At 39.4% G+C, this 27,675-nt stretch overlaps 1 protein-coding gene across 2 annotated transcripts in view; it reads left to right on the top strand.

Moving 5' to 3' along the window:
* The window catches only part of LOC129754451 (probable cytochrome P450 301a1, mitochondrial), a 66,692-nt gene that overhangs the window by 12,818 nt on the left and 26,199 nt on the right, over positions 1–27,675 (top strand). For both annotated transcript variants that reach the window (XM_055750538.1, XM_055750539.1), the window contains exon 2: positions 3,241–3,669. In XM_055750538.1, the coding sequence (XP_055606513.1) occupies positions 3,317–3,669 (353 nt within the window). In that variant the 5' untranslated portion in view covers positions 3,241–3,316. The remainder of the gene's footprint in view (positions 1–3,240; positions 3,670–27,675) is intronic.

The raw sequence follows: 27,675 nt of genomic DNA, 5'->3' as shown, positions 1-27,675 counted from the left end.
TGTGTCGATTCCAACACTGAAACATGCGTTGAATACTTCATTTTCAACAAACGCCAATTGCAGTAATTTTTGGTTCTGGTAATATTTATTTTTGCATTTATTCTGCCAAAATAGTTATTCTGCATTAAAACAAAAACAAAAGGTTGCTATATCTACACCCAAAATTCAGCCTCTGTGCCAATGGCGTGTAGTCAATTTCATAGCATCATTGGTACAAGAAGATAACGCGACCGGCACTGATTCGATTTGCGCCCACCGGCATTAAACTACCAGCGCAACCGAATTGCGTATGTCTGAATGAAACAAAATAAAAACGTTTTCGCGTCCCTCCCCATCGCATCACAAGCCGAAGAAGGATGGAAATAAATACCGGCCAACACCAGGCAGCCAGCGAACCGAGCACTGTGCGTGTGAATGTAGCAAAAGCAACAACAAAAACATCCTTCTAATTCAATCAACCGGCAAACACGGCTAAGCTGTGCGTGTGTATGTAGCAAAAGCAACAACAAACACATTCCTTCAATTCACCGGCAAACAACACCGGCCAAGCTGCCCGGCTTCAGCAGCTGTGTATATGTAGCGTGTGTATGTAATAGCAGGCAGTAAGCAAAGCACAGTTCTCATTCAATGGGTTTCCCGTTCCTTCACTCCCGTTCCCTTTCCCGTTTCCATCAAAAGACAAAGGAATGCATTGAAAGGAGGCCAAACGCCGGGAAGCCGCCGTTGTACGTTTTTTTGTGATTGATCGGTAACAGAAAGCCTATGACAAATATAACTCGTCCTGCATGAAGCCCGAATAGTACACTGGTTAGGATGTCGGACTGGCAAGACGATACAATTGGTGATTTGAGTTCGATTCTCACCACAGCGCTGTGATTTAATTTTTATTTTCTTGTTTCTGGGATGAATTATCCAATAGGAAGGAAATCCCATAAAATGTTTTTCTTGTTTCGCTTGAATTTAGTGGTCATCATTTTGGTTGGGAGCCGAGTCCTTATGCCAGTTACGGTTTTTCAAACATACCGTCTTCGGCACAGTGCACATTTCAGCGCATTATCGGCACAGAGATTTGCTAAATAGGCATAGGATTTTTGCAACCTCTTCTATGGGTGTAAATATTTAGGGTTGTTCGAATATTGACGATTCTATTTCCTTATTCTACGACAGTATATATGCTACCTTGAACGTGATGATTGCCAGAAGAACGTTAAAACCGAACTCAACGAACAGAAAGCAGTGGTGGAATGCGAATCTCAGACTTCTACGTAACCGTTTCTTGCATACGAAATCTAGCGTGCACAAATCCATCTTATATTCAAAGGTTTGAAGAACCTCTTAGCTGAATGAAACTACGATTTCAAAGTAGTCAATGACAAGGTTATTAAATCACAAGGTTTTCTGACTTTGTCAGTAAGTAGGCGAGGAGAGCGCGGTGAGGTTCAGTGGGTTTGTTTGTAAACATTGGAAAAATTGTTCGAGCTGAGGGCTTTGTTAGTAAACAAACTCCACGAACTCCATAGTAGCCAAATCAAAATGGCTGAATCGGGAGTTTGTCATATCATTACACCACCTATATATATATACACACACCTTGATCGATGATTTCTTTGAATTCAGCCACAGTGGCTGCATTTTGATGCTTACCCAGATAGGTAATTGGTGATTAAAAAAAATTTAAATCAAAAAAAATTGACGATTGTCCGAAAAACATTTTTACACAACAGTGAACGGTTAAATTTGTAAATTTATTGTTAATTTTTCTAAAGATTTTACATGAAAATCAAAACTTAAATACTAGCTTAAGATGTGAGAAATTTTTTTATCATTAAAAAATAACTTGTTCACACTCTATTACAATAAAAAGTACTTACAGTTTTTATTTCAAATAGTTTTTTTTTATTTTAAATTTGAATCCTAAATTTTCAGATTCGAATTGTTATTATTGAAATTAGAAATAATTATTTGAAATTGTATCCATTGCTAACCATGCTGAAGTTTTTTCAATTTTAATTTGTCCTTCAAAAGTAGCATTATTTTCAGATTTGTTCCTAACCGTTGAAACAACATAAAAATTTCAATTAATCAAGCAACGGTAAGAATTCAAACCTTAAACTTTATGCACCGAATCGCCAACGGGTGGTTGGGTTTATTGGATTCGGACAAATGAAAAAAAAAACATACATCTCGTGTCGCTTACCCTTGAATTCAACTGCAAGTGCAGGCTGATGGTGGTGATGTTGATGGTGAATAAACGATGGAACGATTCGATGGCCTAGAGATGAATGGATCGAAAACTTCATACATGAATTGAGTGAGCGCTATGCGAAAACCAGTTTTATAGCCGAGAGGTCACGGGCTCTTAGCTCAAGTAGTGGGTTTAGGATGTGTAAGGAGTGTCGTTTACCAATAAACGACGAAACGTCGTCGTTCATCGATGTCTTCAGATAAGCTAAGTTTGTTTTAGAATTAAAATTGAATCTTTGTTCTCGAGAGATTTTCTCATGTTTTTTAATGATAAATTCAAACATTTATTCAAACGTGAAATTGAAAAGTACAAATAGCAATCTCGAATCTCTGATCCAGCTGGAATGGTATCAAAATCGACTCAACAGATGCAGATTGTGAAAAGTTGTTTCACCTTCAATAATTTTCCTTTTTTTTCGAGCAGTTTACTTTTGCAGGGCCGTTCGACAATGGATCGTTATAATTTGTCACGCTTCTGCTGCTCACAGATCATTTTACATCCAGATGATGAGTGGACTAACTAGACAGCCACGCGTTGAATTTGTTGGTTGTGCCAAATGAGTTCATATTTGGAAGGGGTTTTTTGATGTAGGTACCTACATATCTGTTTACCAATGTCCTTGGTTGCAAAATCAAAATGTCTCCAGAGATCTTGGTCCCTTTTAAAGAGTTTTATCAAAATCATTCATTTTATCTTATTTTTTTATTCTTCTTTATTTTTTGTTCTATGCTGAGCATGTTTGCCCAATTATACATAGTAGCAGTAGAAAATATAATAAATATAAATATTTTTCAAACGCTCATATTTTTGTAAATATTTGTTTAAAAGTTATCAAAACTAGTATCTGATATCGAAAAAACCTTCAAAAAATTTGTCTGATATATGAAAATCAGAATTTAAACCAGCAAATATTCAACACATTTTTAACTTTCTACTTTCATTAGAAATTCTTAGACTTTTTAAACTAAAATCCATCCATTTATTCTTCTCCACAGCCTGTCAACATAGCAAGCGACTGATAAGCTCCAAGTGAAATTCCCACGTTTTCAAGAAAACTTAAAAAAAAACATAATGAACAGCACCCGGCATCGGCTGATACGCAGCCTCAACAGGCTAGCATCCACATCGGTTACGTCGGCCGCTCCTTCCGGTCCTGCAACGGCAACGACACAAGCCTCCAGCCAATCCAGCACAAGCACATCCGGCAAACCAACTCCCAGCAAAATTCCCAGTTCCAGCTATGCCACCTCGACCTGTCCTCACATGATGGAAGTGGCCGGAGCAACCGGAGAAACCGGTGTTGTCAGCTCCCGGCTTCAGCATGCATTCCAACAGACTCCACCGACCATCAAACTGGAAAATGCACGGCCGTATTCGGAGGTTCCGGGCCCAAAACCACTTCCAATTCTCGGAAACACATGGCGGTAAGTAAATTTTACCACACTTTTTCCTGGGTTTCTATTTGAATATTTTTCCAAAAAATTTCAAAACATCTTGAAACTTGTTTTCCTAAATATTCAGCCACCAATCAATATTTGTCATCATAATTTCTGAGTAACGGTCTTTTTTTTTTTTTAAATATGTCTTTATTTGTACCAATTCATCATTACATTTATATTACATTATTACATTAAATTAGGTGTTCAGTTCAATGATGAACTGTCCAGAGCCCTATAGTTTATTAATCACTATAATTTATTTATTTGCATTAATTTTGCTGAGTGCAATCAAGTATTTTTATGTAGGAGAACATCCTGTAATGTCAAAAAATATTTTAAACTTACTACTTAAAACTAAGACTATCCTATATTAAAACTAATTATAGAGAGAACGAATCTCTGCGATGGAAGACTGCATCGATTTGCCTCTGAAGTTGGAGATGATTTTGTTGGCCATCTCTTCGATCGATTCAATGCCCGCAATCCGATGAAGATCTTCGGTGCTGTGCCAAGGTGGAAGCCGCTAAATCATTTTCAGAACCTTGTTCTGAATCCTCTGGATGGCCTTCTTCCTCGTCGCGCAGCAGCTAGACCAAATCGGAACTGCGTACATTATCGCTGGTCGGAATACCTGTTTGTAGATTAACATCTTATTTCGCAGACACAACCTGGATTTCCTGTTGATGAGAGAATAAAGAGATTTAGTATATTTATTACACTTAGATTGAATATCTTCAATGTGATTTTTAAAAGTAAGATTCCGATCAAGTGTAAGTCCCAGGTACTTCACGTGATCAGACCATTCTAATGAAACCCCATTAAAAGTTATGGAATGATTTTCATGAGGTTTTAAAAATTGAGCTCTTGGCTTATGGGGAAATAAAATAAGTTGAATTTTGGAAGCGTTAGGAGACATTTTCCACATTTTCAAGTAATTCAAAAAGGAATTTAAATTTTGTTGCAATCTACTGCGTACCACCCGTAAATTTCGACCTTTGGCTGAAAGCAAAGTATCATCAGCAAATAATCTTCTACCTTTTCCTTCTGGTACATCAGGAAGATCAGAAGTAAAAATATTGTATAAGATTGGCCCAAGTATACTACCCTGAGGGACACCAGCTCTAATGGGTGTCCTTTCAGAGCATGAATTTTGATAGCTTACTTGTAAGGTTCGGCTAGTCAAATAATTTTGAATAATTTTGGTGAGATATACAGGAAAATCAAATCGAGCTAATTTAGCTACTAAACCTTTGTGCCAAACACTGTCAAAAGCTTTTTCAATATCAAGAAGAGCAACACCAGTTGAATATCCTTCAGATTTGCTAGCGTTAATCATATTAGTTACACTCAAAAGTTGATGTGTAGTAGAATGTCCATGACGAAAACCAAATTGTTCATCAGGGAAAATAGATTTCTGATTAATGTGAATCATCATTCTATTCAAAATAACTCTCTCAAATAGTTTACTTAAAGAAGGGAGCAAACTAATTGGTCGATAACTCGAAGGCTCTGAAGCATTTTTTCCAGGTTTTAAAATTGGAGTTACTTTGGCATTTTTCCATTTATTGGGAAAATAAGCCAAGTGAAAACATTTATTGAAGATTTTAACTAAAAAATTTAAAGTGCTTTCAGGCAACTTTTTAATAAGAATATAGAAAATCCCATCTTCCCCTGGGGCTTTCATATTTTTAAATTTTTTGCAAATCAATTTAAGTTCATCAATATTTGTCCCATGAGAACTTTCAAATACATTTTGTTTAGAAAGAATATCATCAAATTCAAGGGAAATTTGAGCATCAATTGGACTTACAACGTTTAAATTAAAATCATGAGCAGGCTCAAATTGTTGGGCTAATTTTTGAGCTTTTTCTGCATTCGTTAAAAGAAGTTTATCCCCGTCTTTCAAAGTAGGAATTGGCTTCTGGGGCTTTTTCAGAATTTTAGTTAATTTCCAAAAAGGCTTTGAGTAGGGGTTTATGTCCTCAACTGCTTTGGCAAAGTTTTCATTACGAATGAAATTTAAACGACGTTTGATCTCTTTTTGAAGGTCGCAATAAATAAATTTCAAATAAGGATCCCTAGTACGTTGATATTGGCGTCGACGAATGTTTTTCAGTCGTATCAAAAACTGAAGATCATCATCAATTAAAGGTTGATTGAATTTATGTTTAACTTTAGGTATTGAAGCGGCTTTAGCATTGACTATTGAAATTGTCAAATTTTCTACAGCCAAATCAATATCTTCTATTGAATTAAGTGGAACGTTTACATTCAAATTACGTTCAATAAAATTCATATATCGCTCCCAGTTAGCCTTTTGAAAGTTAAAAGCTGATTTTAAAGGGTTTTCAATGGGACTTTGGAATAAAGAAAATGTTACTGGAAGGTGGTCTGAATCGAGGTCCGCATGAGTAACTAATTGACTACAATGCTCGCCTAAATTCGTTAGAACCAAATCCATTGTGGAGGCAAGGCCGTGCGAACGGGGGGGGTTTTAGGGGTTTAACCCCCTCCATGGAGATTTTTTCAATTCAAATTTTCAGTACAAAAAAAGAATTTACCGGGATATCAGTTGATCCCAAAAGGTGGTTAAAAATAATTGTTAACAATCATGCCAGAAAATTGGCTCGCCTCCGGCGGAATTTAGTTTTAAAGCATTATCTAGGCCTAAGACATTTCATTTTACGACTGTATATGACGTTCACTTATCTAATCAATTGTAGATTTCGATTTGCAATTCAGTTATCCTTTTGTATTGAAACTCAAATCTTGACACACAAAACCTTAATTCGTGTTTGGAACGTATTTTTAATAAGAAGTGAACTTTAAAATTCATTTAAAGAATACAAATTCTAAGTATCCCAAGTTGGTAACCATGCGACAGATGTTGAACACTCACGATAGTCAACGGATTTAGTAATATAAAAACAAAAACCTAGTATCGATGACTTTATAACACATCACTTTGGTTCTTGAAAAAGGAAAAAAGTCATCTAAAATTTTATGCTGGTATGAAATATTACTCAAGAAACCAATTTCAGCCTCAATTGTATTTCCTGTTTCTCATTCTTCTGAATCCATAACTCCATATTCAAAATAGTTTTTATTAATTACCTATCTCTACCTCCCCGTGGTGCCGGCTGGGGTGCGAGTAACCTAAGCGGAGATCGGGTACCCAACCCCGGTGGATGCTTTGGTCGCATGCAGACTGAGAAGGTGGCCGCACGCGTCTGTTCCCCATGTCAGGGGCGGCGTGCAACAACAACCGAGCGTCTGTTCTCCAGGTCAGGGGCGGCTCAAACAGCGTCTGTCTTGCAGCAAGCGGCTGAATTTATGAAATGCGGCTCCCGCCAGCTAAGTCCAAGATGGCAGCCCCATCGCGGGATAGGGACTTTAGGCTAACAACCTACTGCTCCTGATATCTTGTATTGTTACAGAAACTGAGAGAAGAAATAACCGAATTGGAACTTTGGCAACGACTTTTAGCATGAAAACACGGACTAGAATTGGAACTTGGAATGTTTTGACCCTTGCCCAGCCAGGAAAGCTGGCTCAACTTGCTAGAGAAGCTAGCCGCCTCAAGCTAGAGATATTGGGACTCAGCGAAGTCCGTTGGCCTAACACTGGAGAACACAAGACACAGTCCGGGCAAGTACTGCTTTACTCTGGCATACGAGGAGAACATGCTACTCGGGAACGAGGAGTTGGTTTCCTGTTAAGCCCGCAGGCCCATGCGGCCCTCATAAGATGGGAACCGATAAACGAAAGAATAATCGTAGCCAGATTCAGAACACGGGTTAGAAACCTCACAATGGTCCAGTGTTATGCGCCAACAGACGTTGCCGATTTGCAGGAGAAAGTGCTGTTTTACAGTCAATTGAACAGCGTGGTTGAGAGAATTCCGAAGGGTGACATTCAAATCCACTTAGGCGACTTCAACGCAAAGATTGGCTCCGATAATCAGGACTTTGAGCGCATCATGGGGCGCCATGGCCTAGGACAGATGAGCGAAAACGGAGAACTGTTTGTAGAATTTTGTGGCAACAACAACATGATGATCGGTGGATCGCTCTTCCCCCATCGACCAGCACATAAGGTCACTTGGGTATCCCGAGATGGCCGAACAGAAAATCAAATTGACCACATCTGCATCAGTCGAAAATGGAGAAGGAGCCTTCTTGATCACTCATTTTACTGGTTGTGCTAAACGTAAAAACTTATGCTACACAAATAACACACGACGTATTACAGGACACGACACTTAACGTTTTTACTAACGGAAAAAGGAATTAAATTTACCTTTTTTGTCGACCGGTTTCGGGCTCGATGTTGCCCATCTACAGGACGATGTCCGACTGACTAGATGAAGGAAAAACACTAATACATGTTCATACTATCCAATAGTATTCGTCGAAGGGTGGTCGGGTTGTTGAAAACTTGGTTTTATTACTGTCTGGACCAGAGGGGGCCAAACCTAAGCCCTCGAGTCCCTGGTCGTTCCTCTGGAGACTCAGTGGAGGGTGGGCACACAAGGCCTTCTTTTGTGGCTAGCTCGATCTTGAGCAGGAACGGAGCTCCTCAAGGTCGGCTTTTACAAATGCTGCTGATCAAGGACTGTTCGGAATGGATTCAACACTCTACCACTGAATTGATTTTTATGTGTTTTTATTTGATTACCTTGTGTGTTTTGTGTGGCGTGTGTCTCGTTGGGCCGGCCTTTGCTGCTGATGACGCTACTCCTTCGGAACGCTACGGGTATTTGGGGTGTGGCTAGGCAGTTGACAAGAATTGGCGGTAGCTTTGCCAATTCCTTGCCCGCTCCTCAGGCAGGAACGGATGTGGGATTCCGTTCAGCCTTCCAAATAGTGGATTCCCTTCGGGATTCGATCCTGTATTACGGTGGGTGGTTGTCTGCCAAAGTGGTCCAAACTGCAGAAACGCGGTACCAGATTGGAACCTCCCCGATACTAGTTGGTCCCGGAGGGCATAAAGCATATGCTCCTAAGTTTTGGGTCCTGGTGGATAAAAGGCCGATAAACTTCTGCGAGGACTACCAAGATCTTCACTTTTACCTGATTCGCTCTTCTCAATTGCGCACTGGTATTTTTCCGCTGTCGGACTTTAATGAACTTTTATATTAAACTTTTAATAGTTCAACCGTTATATTGTAAGGTTAAGTCCTCTCGATACGCAACCTAGCTGTCTTGGCGGTCAAAGCGGAAAGAGATCTTTTTAGTGTTAGTTTTGGTAGCTTTCCTCTCATCGGGCCAATTATACCACTTTTTTTTAACTTCTGGACTAATACCTTTTTAATTTGTGCGTTCCTTTTATACCCGTTCTAGTACAGCAATTTGTGTATTTGTTTCAGTGTACCTGTGTTAACATGTTGTGTTCTTGTGAGTCCTGTATTTTATATTAACTAAACCTATCTTGCTCTGATGAAATAATAAGTGAAATAATTAAATAACATTTAACAATAAACAAATAATTTAAGAAAATAAACAAGTAACTATTTACTTTGGAAGAACTTTACCGAGTTGAATTTCGCAACGGTAACACTACCCCATACTCCCCCTAAAAAAATATATTATATGAATATATAATCATATTTTTTTTAACTTAAGTTCCGTCTAATTAATCTCCGCTCAGAATAGACTTGAACTCTATGTGCATCCCTATGCGCTCAACAACCAATATCTTGCTTGCGCGAAATTAGCAAATATGAACTCTCATACGCATGAGAGATTATTTATCCACGCGTAAAAGTTGTTGGATCTTCCTCTTTCCCAATAACCCAGTCAAATCAAAAGACTTACGGAAAGAAAGAAAACTCTTACTACTGACATACCGAGTGTTAATCGATAATGCTGTTTCATGAATGTTAAATGAGATGAATTCTAGAGAAAGGTTTATGGTGTTGTAGTTTGGAATCGTAATGTAATCTAAAGATGAACTCATCCGAAAATAGGGTAAGTGAGACGTCATCACCTACGCGCCGCGATTTGGAATTTGTCATTGCTAGTTTTTATTTCACGGATCATTTCTATTCCTCTTTCGCTTATTTCCAGTTGAGCTTTGCTGACGATTTAAACTATTGAATCTATTGAGAGAGATGCTATAAAAATTTTGTTGATGATAAACAGAGACAAAAATGATTAAACCTTCTTGAAAACTTCTCAACACTCAAGCCTCATCGAACTCAACGTCACTCATTTTAGCTATTGAAAACACTGCATCGGTTTTACTCGTCCATTTCATGCGACTATTGAAACAGACGCGGTTGTGTTTTGGGATTGCTGCGGTAAGATGTGATATTTTTTTGATTTACTTTTCTTTTTGCATTGTTGTGTCTATCTACGCTCTACTGCGGAATACCGGGCTTAAGATCTGCCGATGAGAATATTCCCAGGATCTTTCCCTTTTCATCGGCTAGCTCGTAAGAACTTGTTCCGCGACGTGAAATAATAGTGCAGGGGGTGTACATTGGACCAAATTTTGCATTGTGGCTTGCTGAAGCATCTGAAAGTGCAAAATTTCTTTTGAATACCTTTTCGCCTACTTGGTACTCGGGAGCAGGTTTACGAAATCGAAGATTATAGGCTCTGGCGCTTTTGTCATAGGCCTTCTTTAGATTAGTTTCTACTAATTCGCGAATTTTCTTATTAACTGTTGATTTCAATTCGGTTCTTTCCTTCACAGGTCGTAGATGGATGTCAACTTGCTGACGATGTTCATCTCCCGCTTCCAAAATTTCATGCCCGAAAAGGATTTTATACGGTGTGAACCCTGTCGATGAATGGATAGTGTTGTTCAGTGTGTGTTCCACTTCGGCTATACGAGAATCCCATAGTCGCTGATCCAGTCGGACATATGTCCTAATGCAAGCATTTATGCTGCGATTGAGACGCTCGACTGGATTAGCTTGACTATGGTGTCTCGTATTGGCCCAATGCTGTATCTTATACCGTTCTAAAAATGCCTGAAAGTCCTTACTTAAGAAGCTGGACGCGTTATCGCTTATCAAATATTCTGGTACCGAGAAGCGATAGAACCACTGTTCTTCGAGAATTTTGATTATCAATGGAGTCGAAATTTTTTTAACTGGAACCAGAACTGTCCATTTTGAAAACAGGTCAAGCAACACCAGTAGATGTGCATTTCCTGATTTCGATCTGGGCAGGGATTGAATAAAGTCAATCGCCAGTATCTGGAACGGCTTTGTTGCTATGCGTGGATTCCCTAAAGCTGGATGCTGTGATGTTGAGGAAGGTTTGCACTCCTTGCATATTTGACACCTTTCCACAAACCTCTTAACTGATTGAGACATTTTCGGCCAAAAATATCTCAAGCGTACTTTTCCTAAAAGTTTTTCATGACCTATGTGAAAGTTTTCTTCGTGTACCTTTTGGAGAATTTGTGGCCGCAAGCTCTCCGGAACACAAAGCTTCCAGTCGAAGGAATAATCCAAAACTGCCGATTGAGTAGGAAGAAACTTGTACAATTTACCCCCTTCGACTTTGAAGTCGACGTAATCCGATGGAGATGTTTCTACTTTAGTGAGTAATGTCGCGTACCATGAACTCCCCACAGTACTTAGCTCATCCAGATCGAGTGAACGGGATAGAGCATCAGGCACGATATTGTCCTTCCCCTTCCTGTGGCGAATTTCAATATCGTAGCCCTGAAGTTCTATACTCCATCTACTCAACCTGGATGAGGGACGCCACTTCCCCTTCATAATGTGGGTTAAGGCCGAAGCATCAGTAACCACCACAAAATGAGTTCCTTCTATATACGGACGGAATTTTTCTATTGCCGATAGTACTGCTAACCCTTCTTTTTCCGTAGCTGCGTATGCCTGCTGTGCCGGAGACAACTTTTGGGAAAAATAAGCGATGACTTTTTCCCCATCAGGATGTTCTTGCTTGAGGATCGCTGCGATTGCGCCATCACTTGCATCGCTTTGAATCGCGAAAGGCAATCTGAAATTTGGATTCGCGAGTACCGGTGCTGCTATCAGTCTATCTTTCAGTTTCCCAAACGCTTCCGTGGCCACCGGACTCCAGTTAAGTGACTTCGGTTTATTTCGAAGAAGACTCGTGAGCGGTGCTGCTAGTTCGCTGAACTGGGGAATAAATCGGCGATAGTAATTCGCCATCCCCAAAAAGCGCCGGAGGGAACGGAGGGACTTGGGGCGCTCATAGTTGACAATGGCCTCGATTCTATCTGGGTTCGGCTGCACTCCTCTGGAGGACAATATGTACCCGAGGTATGGGAGCTCACTCAGACAGAATCTTGACTTGTCCAAGTTTATCGACAGGTTTGCCTGTTTAAGACGTCGTGCTACTTCGGTTAGAGATTGGAGATGGGAGTCGAATGTGTCGTTCACGACGACGATGTCGTCGAGATACACGAACACATTCGGCTCCAGTTCTCCGTGGCCTAAGACTATGTCCATTAGTCTGGAGAGTACTGCGCTCGAGTTACAGCAGCCGAATGCTACTCTTGTGAAACAAAATAAACCTCGCCCCAGCACCGAGAAGGCCGTATACTTGCGCGACCTCGGGTGTAGTTCAATTTGCAAGAAAGCTTTCGAGAGGTCTATCGTGGATAAAAACTTACTTGCTCCTAAGCGACTAAGTATACGGTCTTGGTGTGGAAGCGGGTAAGCGTCCCTCTTCGTTCGTTCGTTTAAACGCCTCGCGTCTAAACATAATCGAACTTCTCCATTTGGTTTAATTACGGGAACAGTGCTGAGTGACCAATCACTGTTGCATGGCTCGATCACCTTTTGCCGAAGCATGTTATCGAGCTCGCGATTAATTTTTCTTTGCATTTCAGGTGAGGTGGGGTAAGGGTTTATACGAACCGGAGGTGAACTTTTGAACTCCTCTTTGAGTTCAATCTCGTGTTGGATCAGGGGGGTCACCTCTAAAACTTGTCCTTCCTTGGCAATTTTGAATTTTGCTTTAACTACTTCTAGTCGCGATATTTGGGTTTCAGTTAGATTATTTTGATCTTCCTCGGCTAAATCAAGTTCTTCTATCTCACATTCTCCCTCTCTAGTTACCCCTTCCCCTAGGCTAGAAAAATTCGGAACATTAGGCTGAATTTTGAAACTTTTCCAAAAATCGCTGTAACCAAGAATCAGTTTACGCTTCAGATTGGGGGCAACTAAAGTTTCTATTATTTTGGTTTGAGAATTGAATGTAATTGGAAGGTGAACATATCCTTCTACCTGAACGAAAGCACCTGAGGCGGTTCTTAGGGTGACTTCTGTGGGGAAAATTTTTAACTTTAAATCTTTGATTAATTTCTTACAGCCTACTCCGAGAATCGATCTCTGGGCGCCACTATCCAGTAGCCCTATGATATATATTCCCATCACGTTCACCCTCGCGTGGGGACGATCATCCCCCTCAACGTGTATCAAAAGCTCGTTCGCGTAGCTTTCCGAACAGTAATCGGTTTTCGAAAACGGTCTTAGACCGATCGATTGCATTTCGTTTCGTGTGTGATCTTGATTAGGGTTTTGGAATAGAGGCAGCTCAGCTTGCCCCCTCAAGCTGAACTTTGTGCGTTTTTTTGGCACACTGGACATTGGTTTGTGTTCACATTTGCGAAACCACAAAGCCTACAAAATCTTCCCTTTTCTTCTGGACAGTTCGTGTAATGATGCCCCTCTTGCCTACAATTATAACAGACTCCGATCGGCGGCCGTCTATACGATTGAACCAATTGCTGTAAAGTCCCCCTCGCTGTTCCTTCCATGGGTTCTAATGTTTCACCCCTTTTCTCCCCTCCCTCTTTTTCTCTAAAGTTTCTTCTGAAATTTTCTGTTTTTATTTGCTGACCTATTCTTTCTTTTTCAGGATTCGGTTTGAAGAAAACGCGCTTTTTGTCATTGGAGTTCGCGGCGTATCGAGGTTTCGGATCCGAGATTAACATTTCATTGACGTGGCTATGACGATTACGATTTTGGCCTTCCGTGACTTTCTGAAAAATGTTCGCGTTGTTTTCATCGATAATACGACCGTACTTTTTAAGCTTCGCGAGATTTCTGATGCCTGCTGCGGTCATCGCGTTTTTGTAGTCGAATCGAAGATTGCGCCAAATTATTTTGAAACGACGGTGATCTGAAGGCGACTTTGTCATTGATCGAAAGAGTTTTTGCATATCATGGCAATAGTCTACGAATTTCTCACCTCGAGCTTGCTTACGTTCGGTAACTTGCGCTTCGATTTGAAAATCTAAATCCGGCGGTAAAAATTCGCGTCTTATTTCTCTTTTTAGTTGCGACCAAGTTCGAAAATCTCGATTTTCAAAACCCTCCATAAACCAGTCTTTTGCACGCCCGGTAAATAAATGAATTGCGCTTTTGAATAGTTCACGATCCGAAATTTCTTCTGATTTTGCTCTCATTTTTACTTCTTTCAGGAATTCCGACAACATCCTTCCCTGATCTTTCCCGTCATATTTTAATCTCCATTCCGCTACCGGTATCCTCCTCAACCTAGCCTTTCCTTCCCTTCTCCGAATCCTTCTATTCCCCCTCCTTTTGCTGTACTCCGATGAATCAGATGAGCTTTCAGTCGAAGACGAAGTGGAAAGCTCTGTACTTTCGGTTAAACTACTATCTGAAGAAGTCGCACACCTGACCGATTTGCGACGTTTGTCGGAACTTTTCTTTGAGATAGTTTTCTCATGAGTTCTCGACAATATTGAGGGTTTCTTAAAACGGATTTTAGCTTCTGAGTTCTGGTCAGATTCACTTTCTGAGCCACTACTTGACTCAGCTAGTTTGACCCTCCTACCTCTCTTTTCAACTTTTGATTTCCCCTCTTGTACCACTAATCCATCTTTGCTCTGCTCATCCTTTTTATCTTCTTTCTCCTCCACCTGCCTTTCCGATGTACCCTCCTCCAATTTCAAATCAATTGTTTCTCTAAATTTTTCATTTAAATTTGTTAAAAGCTTTTCCAACCTTCTTTTCTTTTCCACTCTTTCTTCAGCTTCTTTCATTCTCTTTTGTTCTTCTTCTATTTGCTTTTCCCGCATCTCTTTTTGTTGCTCTGTAGTTTGAATCACGAAATTTTTAAATAGCTTTATGATTTCCCCTGCGTTTTCCTCTTTTCCCTCTTCGTATTCGCTAAGAACTTTCATTAGTTCATGAGCCCTTTGGACGGATTCTTCCATCTCAACAATTTTTGAGTTCAACGAGTTCGATACTCCCCCTATTGCTTCGTCCCTCAATCCTCTTTCCTCCATTTCATTTCCCGAAACTGTTTCATTCAGCACTTCTATTTCTTCTCTAACTTCTTCCAGGGCCATCGTAATTTCGGATTCAATTTCTTCCGGATATTCAGCAATACTTTCAAAAGTATCTGGGAAATGAGCAGCAAAAGTATCGCTTGCCACCTGTCCTAATTCTGTTATTTTGCTTGCAAATTTGCCTGACTTTGGTGCATTTAGCAACAAATAAATTCGCACTCGATAATGCACTAACCGTGTTTTGAGCTTTAGCCTTTCTAGGGATCTCACCTTGGGGTTCTCGAGCAGATCTTTGATAATTTTAAGTTTAGTATGGATAATTGCGATCTCTCCCTGTGTTTCTTTTCGCGGGTGGAAAGCAACGAAATCTTTTCCGTCTCTTTCTGATTTCAAGCGATCTTTTAGCTTCCTCCGCTTGATACTATCGTGTTCTAAACCAAAAGGTATGTTTCTGATTGATAATTCGTGCTCAACCTCGTCAATTGAAAGGTGAGACACGTCCATATGACAATACAATTTACGCAAGTCCATGATTTTACGATTCGGATAAGTGATAACGTAATTTTGATTTTGATTAACACCTAAAAAAAACAAACTGGACTATATTACGAACGAAGTACTTGTTGTTGAGACCAAAACAACTTTTTAACAAACGATTCACTAGAATCCACCATTTAACATTCAAACGTAAAAATTTTCTTGGTTCCCCCAACTTTTCTGATTTGAGCTGAGAATATTTTTACTCGAATCAAGACCCAAAAACTTTTTTATGAAAAATTCTAAAATGTACTTTATCGATTGTCGACGCAAAATGTTCGCTGTTGCTCGTGGACGCTTAGTCTGAAGCAGCAAATTAATTAGATTTTCACTTTTTGGTAAGAAGTATGATATCGTGAAACCACTTTGATACCCAACTCGCATCAGAGACTTCGTTTTTGATTTTCCTGGCTAACTAATTCCCTCAGGCTCACTGTGTTTAACCAAACCTAGAATCCCTGACCAGCTTGTAGTTAGTTGGGCGCCATTTATTACTGTCTGGACCAGAGGGGGCCAAACCTAAGCCCTCGAGTCCCTGGTCGTTCCTCTGGAGACTCAGTGGAGGGTGGGCACACAAGGCCTTCTTTTGTGGCTAGCTCGATCTTGAGCAGGAACGGAGCTCCTCAAGGTCGGCTTTTACAAATGCTGCTGATCAAGGACTGTTCGGAATGGATTCAACACTCTACCACTGAATTGATTTTTATGTGTTTTTATTTGATTACCTTGTGTGTTTTGTGTGGCGTGTGTCTCGTTGGGCCGGCCTTTGCTGCTGATGACGCTACTCCTTCGGAACGCTACGGGTATTTGGGGTGTGGCTAGGCAGTTGACAAGAATTGGCGGTAGCTTTGCCAATTCCTTGCCCGCTCCTCAGGCAGGAACGGATGTGGGATTCCGTTCAGCCTTCCAAATAGTGGATTCCCTTCGGGATTCGATCCTGTATTACGGTGGGTGGTTGTCTGCCAAAGTGGTCCAAACTGCAGAAACGCGGTACCAGATTGGAACCTCCCCGATACTAGTTGGTCCCGGAGGGCATAAAGCATATGCTCCTAAGTTTTGGGTCCTGGTGGATAAAAGGCCGATAAACTTCTGCGAGGACTACCAAGATCTTCACTTTTACCTGATTCGCTCTTCTCAATTGCGCACTGGTATTTTTCCGCTGTCGGACTTTAATGAACTTTTATATTAAACTTTTAATAGTTCAACCGTTATATTGTAAGGTTAAGTCCTCTCGATACGCAACCTAGCTGTCTTGGCGGTCAAAGCGGAAAGAGATCTTTTTAGTGTTAGTTTTGGTAGCTTTCCTCTCATCGGGCCAATTATACCACTTTTTTTTAACTTCTGGACTAATACCTTTTTAATTTGTGCGTTCCTTTTATACCCGTTCTAGTACAGCAATTTGTGTATTTGTTTCAGTGTACCTGTGTTAACATGTTGTGTTCTTGTGAGTCCTGTATTTTATATTAACTAAACCTATCTTGCTCTGATGAAATAATAAGTGAAATAATTAAATAACATTTAACAATAAACAAATAATTTAAGAAAATAAACAAGTAACTATTTACTTTGGAAGAACTTTACCGAGTTGAATTTCGCAACGGTAACAGTTTGAGCAGGTTGAAAAGCGGTGATATGATTGGAGCCTCATCCTCGTTCATAAGTGGCCTTTCCGATGTAGTGATATACATGGATTCCCATGCGTTTAAATGTGACGCTTTGCGTACACATTTTTTGAACTTAACCTTTCCCCAATCTATGTGATGATTAAGTTCTGACGCGTGGGCAGCTACACTTGATTCGTTGCTCCTGTTGTTATCTACTGCGTTTTTGTGCTCTTTGATTCTGGTTCTGAATTTCCGTCTGGTTTGCCCAATATAGACGGCCGGGCAGTTTTGACATGGAATCTCATAAATTCCAGATCTCTCTTCCGGTAGCACTTTGTCTTTTAGAGAAACCAGTCGATCTTTCAAAGTGTTTGAACTTTTGTAAGCCACTTTCAGACCATGTTTAGAGAGAATCTTACAGATACTATTTGTCAGTGGTGGGTGGTACGGCAGGCTGACTCTTTGGGATTCATCTCTTTCTGGTTTGAATGTGGTTGCGTTGCTACGGAGCTTTTTTCTTTCGTGTTTTCGGAGGATTTTGCTGACGAATTCTTGATCGTATCCGTTTAATTCACCAGCCTGCAAGATTTTTTGCTTTTCTAGTTCGAATTCATGGCTCTCCATCGGTATGTTGTACAGACGGTCGGCCATCGAAACACTTTGAAAGATCGACTGGTTTCTCTAAAAGACAAAGTGCTACCGGAAGAGAGATCTGGAATTTATGAGATTCCATGTCAAAACTGCCCGGCCGTCTATATTGGGCAAACCAGACGGAAATTCAGAACCAGAATCAAAGAGCACAAAAACGCAGTAGATAACAACAGGAGCAACGAATCAAGTGTAGCTGCCCACGCGTCAGAACTTAATCATCACATAGATTGGGGAAAGGTTAAGTTCAAAAAATGTGTACGCAAAGCGTCACATTTAAACGCATGGGAATCCATGTATATCACTACATCGGAAAGGCCACTTATGAACGAGGATGAGGCTCCAATCATATCACCGCTTTTCAACCTGCTCAAACCAAGTTTTCAACAACCCGACCACCCTTCGACGAATACTATTGGATAGTATGAACATGTATTAGTGTTTTTCCTTCATCTAGTCAGTCGGACATCGTCCTGTAGATGGGCAACATCGAGCCCGAAACCGGTCGACAAAAAAGGTAAATTTAATTCCTTTTTCCGTTAGTAAAAACGTTAAGTGTCGTGTCCTGTAATACGTCGTGTGTTATTTGTGTAGCCTTCTTGATGTCCGCAACAAACGAAGCGCAGACATTGCATCTGACCATCACCTCGTCCTTGGCGAGATACGACTGAGAGTTGCGCGTGTCCAACGGCGCGAGGAGAAAGTCGGGTGTCGATACGACGTCCGCCGGTTGGAGAATCCAGAGGTGAAAAGGGCATACGTTGAACAGCTAGAATCCCGAGCCTCGGAGCTGCCGACAGACGGAACAGTCGAAGAACAGTGGTGTGGAATCAAGAATGCCTTTATCACGACGAGCCATGGTACTCTCGGTAAAGTTTGTGGAAGACGAAGTGAATGGATGTCGGATGAAACCTGGAGGATGATCGATGATCGGAGAAAGGCGAAAGTCGGAATTGAGCAGACATGTACCGGGTCAGCCAAAGCAGCCGCCCGCTTACGATATGCGGAGCTGGAAAAGGCAGTTAAACGAGCTTGTAGACGAGACAAGAGAGCCTGGACAAACTCCCTAGCCGAAGAGGGAGAAAGAGCCGCCGCCATTGGAGATATCCGATTATTATATGATATTTCTCGCCGCCTTAGTGGTGCAAGGACTAATGCAAGAATGCCGCTGAAAGACCGAGCAGGTCAGCTGCTGACAGATCGAACAGATCAGCTCAAGCGTTGGACTGAGCATTTTGATCAACTTTTCCGAGTTACAAGTAGCAATGGCCAACAGAACCCGCAGCTCGAGGCGCCCACAGTAAGTCGCATTAATGGCGTCAACTCGGAAGCGCCCTCGCTGGCTGAGATAGAAGCGGCAATCAAGGACATGAAATCCAACAAAGCGCCTGGAATCGATTGCATTCCTGCTGAAATGCTCAAAGCCGACCCTGCCCTATCAGCACAAATGTTGCACCGTCTTTTCGCTGACATTTGGGATACTGCAACATTCCCGGCCGACTGGATGCAGGGTATCCTCGTAAAGGTCCCAAAGAAAGGAGACCTAACAGAGTGCGGTAACTGGCGTGGCATAACTTTGATCTGTACAACCCTCAAAGTACTCTGCAAAGTGATCCTGAACAGGATCCAGGAGAAAATCGACGCTACACTCCGACGGCAACAAGCTGGATTCCGATCCGGACGATCATGTGTGGACCACATCACTACGCTACGAATAATACTGGAACAAATCAACGAATTCCAGGACTCTCTTTTGCTGGTGTTCGTTGATTTCGAAAAAGCATTTGACCGACTGAACCACGAAAACATCTGGGCTGCTCTTAGACGACGAGGGGTCCCAGAGAAACTAGTCCATCTCATCGAAGCACAGTACGAGGCGTTTTCGTGCAAGGTCTTGCACGACGGTGTCTTGTCTGAACCAATCCCGGTAACTGCTGGAGTGAGACAAGGATGTATTTTGTCACCGCTGCTTTTTCTCATCGTAATGGATGAGATCTTGACTGGATCGATTGACTGTAGACCAAACCGAGGATTGCCGTGGAATCCTTCAACCATGGAGCAACTTAACGACCTTGACCTGGCAGACGATATTGTTTTGCTCGCCCAAACACAACAAGACATGCAGAGCAAACTCGACGACCTCACCGAAAGCTCCAAGGCAGCAGGTCTCAAAATCAATGTCGGAAAGACCAAGTCGATGGAAATCAATACAGAAAATCGTTCCAATTTCGTGGTAGCTGGACAACAGGTTGAGACAGTGGAGTGCTTCCAGTATCTTGGTAGCCAGATTACGCCTGATGGTGGGACCAAGAAGGACATCGAGACCCGGATCAGAAAAGCCCGATTTGCGTTTGCGAGTCTCCGAAACATCTGGCGGTCACGCCAGATCTCTCTACGAACTAAGATTCGAATCTTCAACTCAAACGTCAAATCCGTATTGCTGTACGGGTGTGAAACTTGGTGCACATATGCGGTGACGACGCGAAAACTGCAAGTTTTTGTGAATCGCTGCCTGCGGAACATCATCCGCGCTTGGTGGCCTGGCAACTGGATCTCAAACGTTGAACTTCATAGCCGGTGTCATCAAAAGGCGCTAGAAATCGAGATTCGGGAACGTAAGTGGAGATGGATTGGGCACACGCTGCGAAGAGATGAAAACGAGATTTGCAGAGAGGCGCTTGACTGGAATCCAGATGGGCATCGGAGAAGAGGCAGGCCCAAAAGCTCGTGGCGGCGAAGTCTAGCCACTGAAATCCGCACAGTTGACGAGAACCTTGGCTGGCAGCAAGTGAAGACGCTGGCTCCGGATCGCCAGCAGTGGAGATCTTTTATCTCAGCCCTATGCGCCGGTCAATCGGCGTTGGACCCTTAGGTAGGTAGGTAATTACACAAGGCCTCAAATTTCTCATTTTTCCCAAGTGCAAAAAATTTAAAAGCATTTTTTGATTAATTTGGGTTCTTTGAATCCAAATATGCAATTAGGTTTTTGTCAAACAGCGTTGGTTTTTGAAATCACATTTGAAAATAATTAAAAATCATTTAAGAAATTTCTTTTTTAACAAAACTTCAAATCATAAAAAAAGAAAGTCTTCAAATCAATTATCAAGTTTCCCCAAGATCGCAAGTAATTTCGGCGGAAAAAGTTTTAGCAGTCTCCTACTTGTTCACTTTTCTTCATTTATACTATTTATTAAATATTTTACCACTTTTATCTTAAAACCTGGCAAAATCCGGGCATTTTATTGCAAAATTGTCGTCCAAAATCCGGGCAATATCCTAGCAAATTTTGTCAAACCTACTTATAAAAAATCAAGAAACAAAACTTCTTAATTTTTTTTTATCTTAATTAATCAGCAGATTTTGATTCGTATTTAAGGTTTTCAAAATACCTTTCATAAGCATATTTATGTAACTTGCTCAATTTTTCTTCATAATTTTCACATAAATTTTGTTATTTTAATGACAAACCTTTTTTAATTTATCTAAAATAATTTTAATATGTTTCTCATTGTTTTTTGATTCTGAATTTTTGTGCTCTGAAGAAAAGTAAAACGTAGTTCTACCTTTTGAAAACTTTTCAGCCTGATAACTGGAAGAATTTGGATATAAAAATGATTTTATAACTGATTTTGATCACTGGAACTCTTGAAATAGTATGGATATTTTTCTTTGTATCAAATTATATTTAATCATCAAGTAGGTAAATGTTTTGAATAAATTATTTCGAATAAATGTTTTGAATAAATAAGTTCAAATTGCTTAATCATTATTTTGCATTCAAATCGTGAAAAATATTTCATAAAGTTCAAAATTCTACAAGGAAATTTTTCAATCAAGCCTTGAGTTGAAAATGAAGAAAACGGCATGTTGATTAACACGAATTATTATCGTTTTGCTGAATAATTTTAAATCATGATTAATTTTTTACCTGGTTTGAAATTTATCTTTGAATTCGGATTTAGATTATTTTTAAAGCTGGTGATTTTTTTTTTAATTGCATTTTTATGATCCGAAGCATTAAATTTTGGTTTGAAATTAAAAATTTTAAATCGCATTCGTTTTCTGTGTTTTCGGAAAAATTGAAGTTAAATTTGAAAACTTGACTTCTTAGTATTTATTTTCAAGCAAATGTCTAGTTCAGGATAAAGAACATCATTTTAAATACATTATTGGTGACTTGCCTGAAAAAGGAATAATTCTTAACCTTGAAAATCTGGATTCTGAGTTTTGAATTTTGAAAACCCCCCCCATGAGCGGGTCCTTCGCACGGGCCTGTGTGGAGGGATTTCTAATTGAAGAAAAACAAGTATGCCCATTAGGATATTCAACAGTATAATAACCTGGAGAGCAGTCGTTAAATAAAATATTCCCATTTGAATTTGATGAAATATTATTCCAAGATCGGTGTTTTGCATTAAAGTCACCAATAATAAAAAATTTAGATTTATTTCTGGTGAGTTTTTGTAAATCTCCCTTCAAAAAATTTTTCTGTTCACCGCTGCATTGGAAAGGCAAATATGCGGCAACAATTATAATTTTCCCCATAGAAGTTTCTAATTCAATTCCAATTGTTTCTAAGACTTTTGTATTGAAAGAAGGAAGAAGTCTAAATTTGAGACGACTATTGATGACAATAGCTACACCCCCACCTTGTCGATCAAGTCGATCATTTCGTAAAATTTTAAAGAAAGCATTGCTTTTCAAGTTATTGTCTGGCTTTAAAAAAGTTTCAGTGATGGCAGCAATATGTATGTTTTGAGTTTTCAAAAATAAAAAGAATTCATCTTGGTTAGCCAGCAAAGATCTAGCGTTCCAATTCATAATATTTAAATATCTATTTGGATCCATGAGGGAATCGCAAAGTCATAATAATTTTGTTAGCATAATTAAAAGAAGTTTGGAAAGCTTCAAACATTGAATTTGCTTTCAACATAAGTTGCATCATTTCCATTAAATTTTGATGCAAAAATATTAATTTTTCCTCAGTAATCTCACCCAAATCAACAAAATTGTTAGGATCAGAAAAGGAAGGAGAAGAAAAAGTATTTGAATTTCGGGGATTTTCCCAAGCCTTCGCATGAACGTTGAGACTTGGTTTTTTCCCATTTTTATTAGTTAAACCTGAAGAAGGCAACCCATTTTCAACCACCTCTGAGAACGATAAACAACGAGTCTGTGGCGCAGAATCAGCCCAGGTAACATTAAAATCACTTCGGGTATTACCCAGCCGTGATTCCAATGTAGGCCGAGGCTGACCGCGAACAGGCAGGTTGTTTGCCGGCCCGACGTTTGAAGACGAAAAAGAGGAAGGAGGAGAAGAAACTTTTCTGGAAACTTTGGGATTTTTCCTAGAAGCAATAATTTTTGCCCTGATGGGACAGTCTAGCGAATTCGAGGAATGATTACCTGCGCAATTTGCACACTTAAAAAATTCTGTTTTTGGCTTATCACCACCAAAAAGGCATTTAGATTTTTCATGATCGAATGAGCCGCAAAACATGCATCTGGCATTCATTCTACAATTTTTAGTGCCATGACAAAAAGCTTGACAACGACGACATTGCGTAATATTTTGAAGAAAATTGGTAGAAGATTTACGAAAAGGTTCAAATTTGACTCGACAATGAAACATAAGACGAGCCTTTTCAAGAATTTGCAAATTATTAACCTGATCCTTTTTAAAATGGATCAAATAAAGTTCAGGAGCAAAACCAACACTACTGGTATTATTCGTGTTGGTTCTTTTCCTCATTTGAATTACTTGAATTGGAGAAAAACCTAACAAAGAATTTAATTCAGCTGTGATCTCATCCGGTGTCTGATCGCCAGTGAGACCACGAAGTACAACTTTAAATGGACGATCACTTCTAGTGTCGTACGTAAAAAATTGGTGTTTTTTATTATTCAAATAATTTAAAATTTTTTGAAAATCATTAAAAGATTCCGCCAATATACGAGCAGTTCCCCTTCGACCGATCTGAAAAAAAATCTTCACATCCTTGACGGAAGTGACGATTTCTTTTCGAAAGGCATTGAAGTCAGGAATCGTGACCGTTATTGGTGGAATCTTTTCGTTTTTAAGAGTATAAGAAGAAGAAGGTTTCTTAGTACTCTTATCAGAATTAAATATGAATATTTCCTCATCACCGATGTTATGAAGGACATCGAATGAGTTGGAAATTTCAACTTTTTTGGCCGATGGACCTGAATTAGTTTCGGCAATACGCTTTCTACCAGCCCTTGAGCCAGCCGATGACTTCCCCATGCTGGAAAGAAAAGAGAAAATATGAATAAAAGAAAATGAAAATAATTTTAGCACTGAAAAGTGCTGATTGAAAAACAGGTAAGCAAAACATAAATAATGTAAAAATGTTCCTGCAGGTACACAGCAACGATACGATGCTCCGGCGTACGTGTTGACGGCTCAACGGTACAGATGGAAGTGGCTGAGTAACGGTCTTATTGAATGGTTCAATCGATGTGTTAATTGGTAATTCGTGTAAAGATGAATGACAATTAGCACATCCCACATCAAGTGGGGAACCACACTTTAAGTAGAGCGTTTCAATGAAATGTGTCGTGCGTATCCCATTTTGGGGGTGGTATTTCCAAAACAAAAACAGATGAACATAAATGATGGAAAAAATTATAGAAAAGAAGTTCGAATAAATTCATATTAGCTTTTTATTTACTTTTATGCCTGGAAATTGAATGGTTTTAACTCCTTAATGCATGACTTTTTCTAAATGATAATAGCAATTGTTGATTTAGTGAACTAATAACATTTTAACTCGAATAACACAACTAAACAGTCGTTATTTTAACTAGGTATTATAAAAGTAATGGCCCATCAAAATTGAAAAATAATTTTTGGAATTCTGAATTCATTTCAATACGATTTTTAATTTTTTTTTCCAAACCTTGTTAATTGGGTGCAGGAAGGCGTTCGTGATTGATGAAGGGTAAAAATCTGACGAATTAACAGCGATTTTCCAAAAACTAAATTTTAGAAAAAATGTAATTTTTGCAATTTTTTCGCATATTTTGTTCGATACCTCACATAAACATTAAAATATCGTAATGTAAATACCATTCACTAATATATTTTAATCTCTAGAATATTTTTTTTTTGAATACATCACTCAAAAATACCACGCGTTTTCGAGATATGTATTTGGATTTTGATTAGTGTTCTTGTGAAACAACACTATGCATTAAAGGGTTAGTGTTATTAATCGTTTCTGGAGGATCATACCGATAAAAAAAAATTAAATTGTACCTGGAGAAACTTATGGGTTCATTTTACCCGATTAAGCAACTCTTATTTTTCAAAATGCTTGTTGCTCAAGTTAGTAGCAATAAACGGTGGTTTTCTTCCAGATGATTAAATAGAAACCTAACTGTAGAATTCTGCTCAAATTTCCAAAAATTTTGCGAGGTATGAACTTTTTTCTGGTAGCAAAAATTACATTAACTAGTTTTTTGCAAGGTTTTTGTGTTTACTAGGGAGTGTATTCGAAAAAACATTTGTTTTGTCAATAACTTTTGAACACATGGATGGAAATGGATTAAATTTTCAGTAAAGTAGCTGCATGTGCAAATTTCTGTAATATTCTGTCAAGTGGTTTTCAAAATTGAGTCCAATAAAGAAGTTTTTCGACTTTAATTTTTATTCACCACGTGCCTATAACGTATGCTATGATTTACACTTTTTCTAAATCAATGCTATTTTGAGTAACATTTTCTGTTTCCTGAAGCTTGACCTTCAAAATTACCCAAAATTTCGAATTTCGTATGAAGTTATGACAAATTTTGCGGTTTATCATCTTTCGACATAAACACGACATATTAGACTATTTAGCACTTCACCACAGTTTTTACGTAATGGCACAATTCCAGATGATGATCTTTTGAGCTTTCTCAAGTTCTAGACATAAAATATTTCAAATATTTGTCTTTGTTTATCTCCGGAACATCGTGGCGAGGCTTGTGAAAGCATTTCTTTTGCGTACGATTTGACAACCGTATTTTGTTTGTTTTACCATTGAGCAACTTTTTAACCTTGTAGATGTTTAATCAGGAGTGTTTAAAAGTATGCTAGATGAACCAGTCAGAAAAATATATCTTTTTGTCACCTCTGCTCTAGAAGTTTTCGAATTGCGGTTGATTGAACCTTTCACATTTCTTAACTTCATGGAATCAATCATCTTCACTTTTAAACAAATTTAAGCTCATAGTCCTAGTCCTCATAGACTCCCGAAGCGATTTTCAATATGAACTTTCGTCGAATAGCTGTTTTTGGGTCTCCCACTGAGCCTTTCCGGATTTTTTTCTAGATACTGGCCAAAAAATTTTTCAAATGAGCTTTTGTATTGGACGATATCTTAAAAACCACAAGACAGATTGTCACCAAATTTTCTACACGTATATATTATGTTAATAGGTTGCTTCACTGAAATTTTTTATCGATTACATCCATGCATTCAAAAGTTATTCACAAAACAAAGTGTTGCATATATTTTTCGAACAAATGGTCGGGATTCGACCAGACCGAACTGAAAGCCATCAGCATTTTTTCGAGTCACTTGAATATAATGGACAAATATTTTCTAGAGATTATCTATAGACGAAATCTACAAAACTTATCAACCCTATTCAATAGTTCCTAACCCAAGGAACAAATCCCATTGAATTATTTTAGATGTTTCGTTAGCGCACAAGAATAACAAGAGTTTCAAAATCTGCAGTTTAAAATTTTTCTCATGGCGTTCAGTTCGGTCTGGTCGAAGGCAGGCCAAATACTTTCCTAATTATGAGACCTTGCTAATTGTAAAAAAAAAGGTCCTAAAGTGTTTATACACTTCAGCAAATTTAATCTTTGGGCAAAATACTGTAATTTTTTTGAATTTTAAAGTGTTGTCCGTTTTCCTCCTATTTTGTTTCCTTATGTACACCTTAACATTTGCAAAAATCTTTCAAGTTAGGTTTTAATCCAGACCAGGTTAGCCACCTTTTTGCCAACGATAAGAATATCGTCAACATGGAGAACTAGGTTTAGCTCTCTAGCCTAAGAGTGATAAACGCAACAGTCACTTTTCAGTGTGGAATGTAACCGAGTTTCTTTACAACTTCGTCGAATCGTTGGTTCCACGATCTTCTAGCTTGTTTCAAGCCACACAAACTTTTCTGCAGTCTGAAGAGTTGTGAGTTGCCCATTTCGTCGTTCGGAAGTCTCATATATATCTCTTCCTTGAGTTGACCAGTTTCATCGTAGTCATAACCAGGTCGCTATGAGCAACTTTTCGCTACTAATTTTGCTTTGTATCTTCCGTCTTCTTTAATCGAAAATACCCATTTGGATGAGATCGATTTTCGTTCTTTGGGTTCGCTCAACCTTCTTCCAGGTCTTATTTTCGTTCAGGGCTTTAAATTCTTCGCTAATAGCATTTTTCCACTTTGGCCAGTCATCCCTCGCCTTCAACTGATCGACAGTTTCTTGAATATCGCTATTATCTGTTGCTATCTTGGCAGCGTAAATTTCTGATGCCCTTCTTTCGCGCGCACTTCGTCTGATCGGCGAACTACAAACAATAATCGGTTGTGACCAAACCTCCCCTTTGCCGTCAGTGTGACTATCAAGATCATAATCAGATTCATCAACGTTACCCACGTGATGTTCTTCAATTGAATCTTCATCGTCAACCACGATGACTTCGGGCTCGTCTTCAACATTCTCGTTACCCATGAGATGCTCATCTTCGTTACACACGAAGTTCTCAGACGGTTCTGAACTTTTTGCTAGAGGTTCGGATTCTATTGCTGGCGTAGTTTGGCTTGCTGGTTGCGAAATTATATAATGAAGGAGATCATCCCGACGATTTAGCAATTCCTGCTCATCAATATACTACGCTACGGTAGTAGCGCCGATGTGGTC

Source organism: Uranotaenia lowii, chromosome 3 (genome assembly GCF_029784155.1).
Source record: "Uranotaenia lowii strain MFRU-FL chromosome 3, ASM2978415v1, whole genome shotgun sequence".
In the NCBI taxonomy this organism is placed as follows: domain Eukaryota; kingdom Metazoa; phylum Arthropoda; class Insecta; order Diptera; family Culicidae; genus Uranotaenia; species Uranotaenia lowii.
Note: the sequence above shows the minus strand (reverse complement) of the source record. Positions and strands in the feature narration are given on the sequence as shown.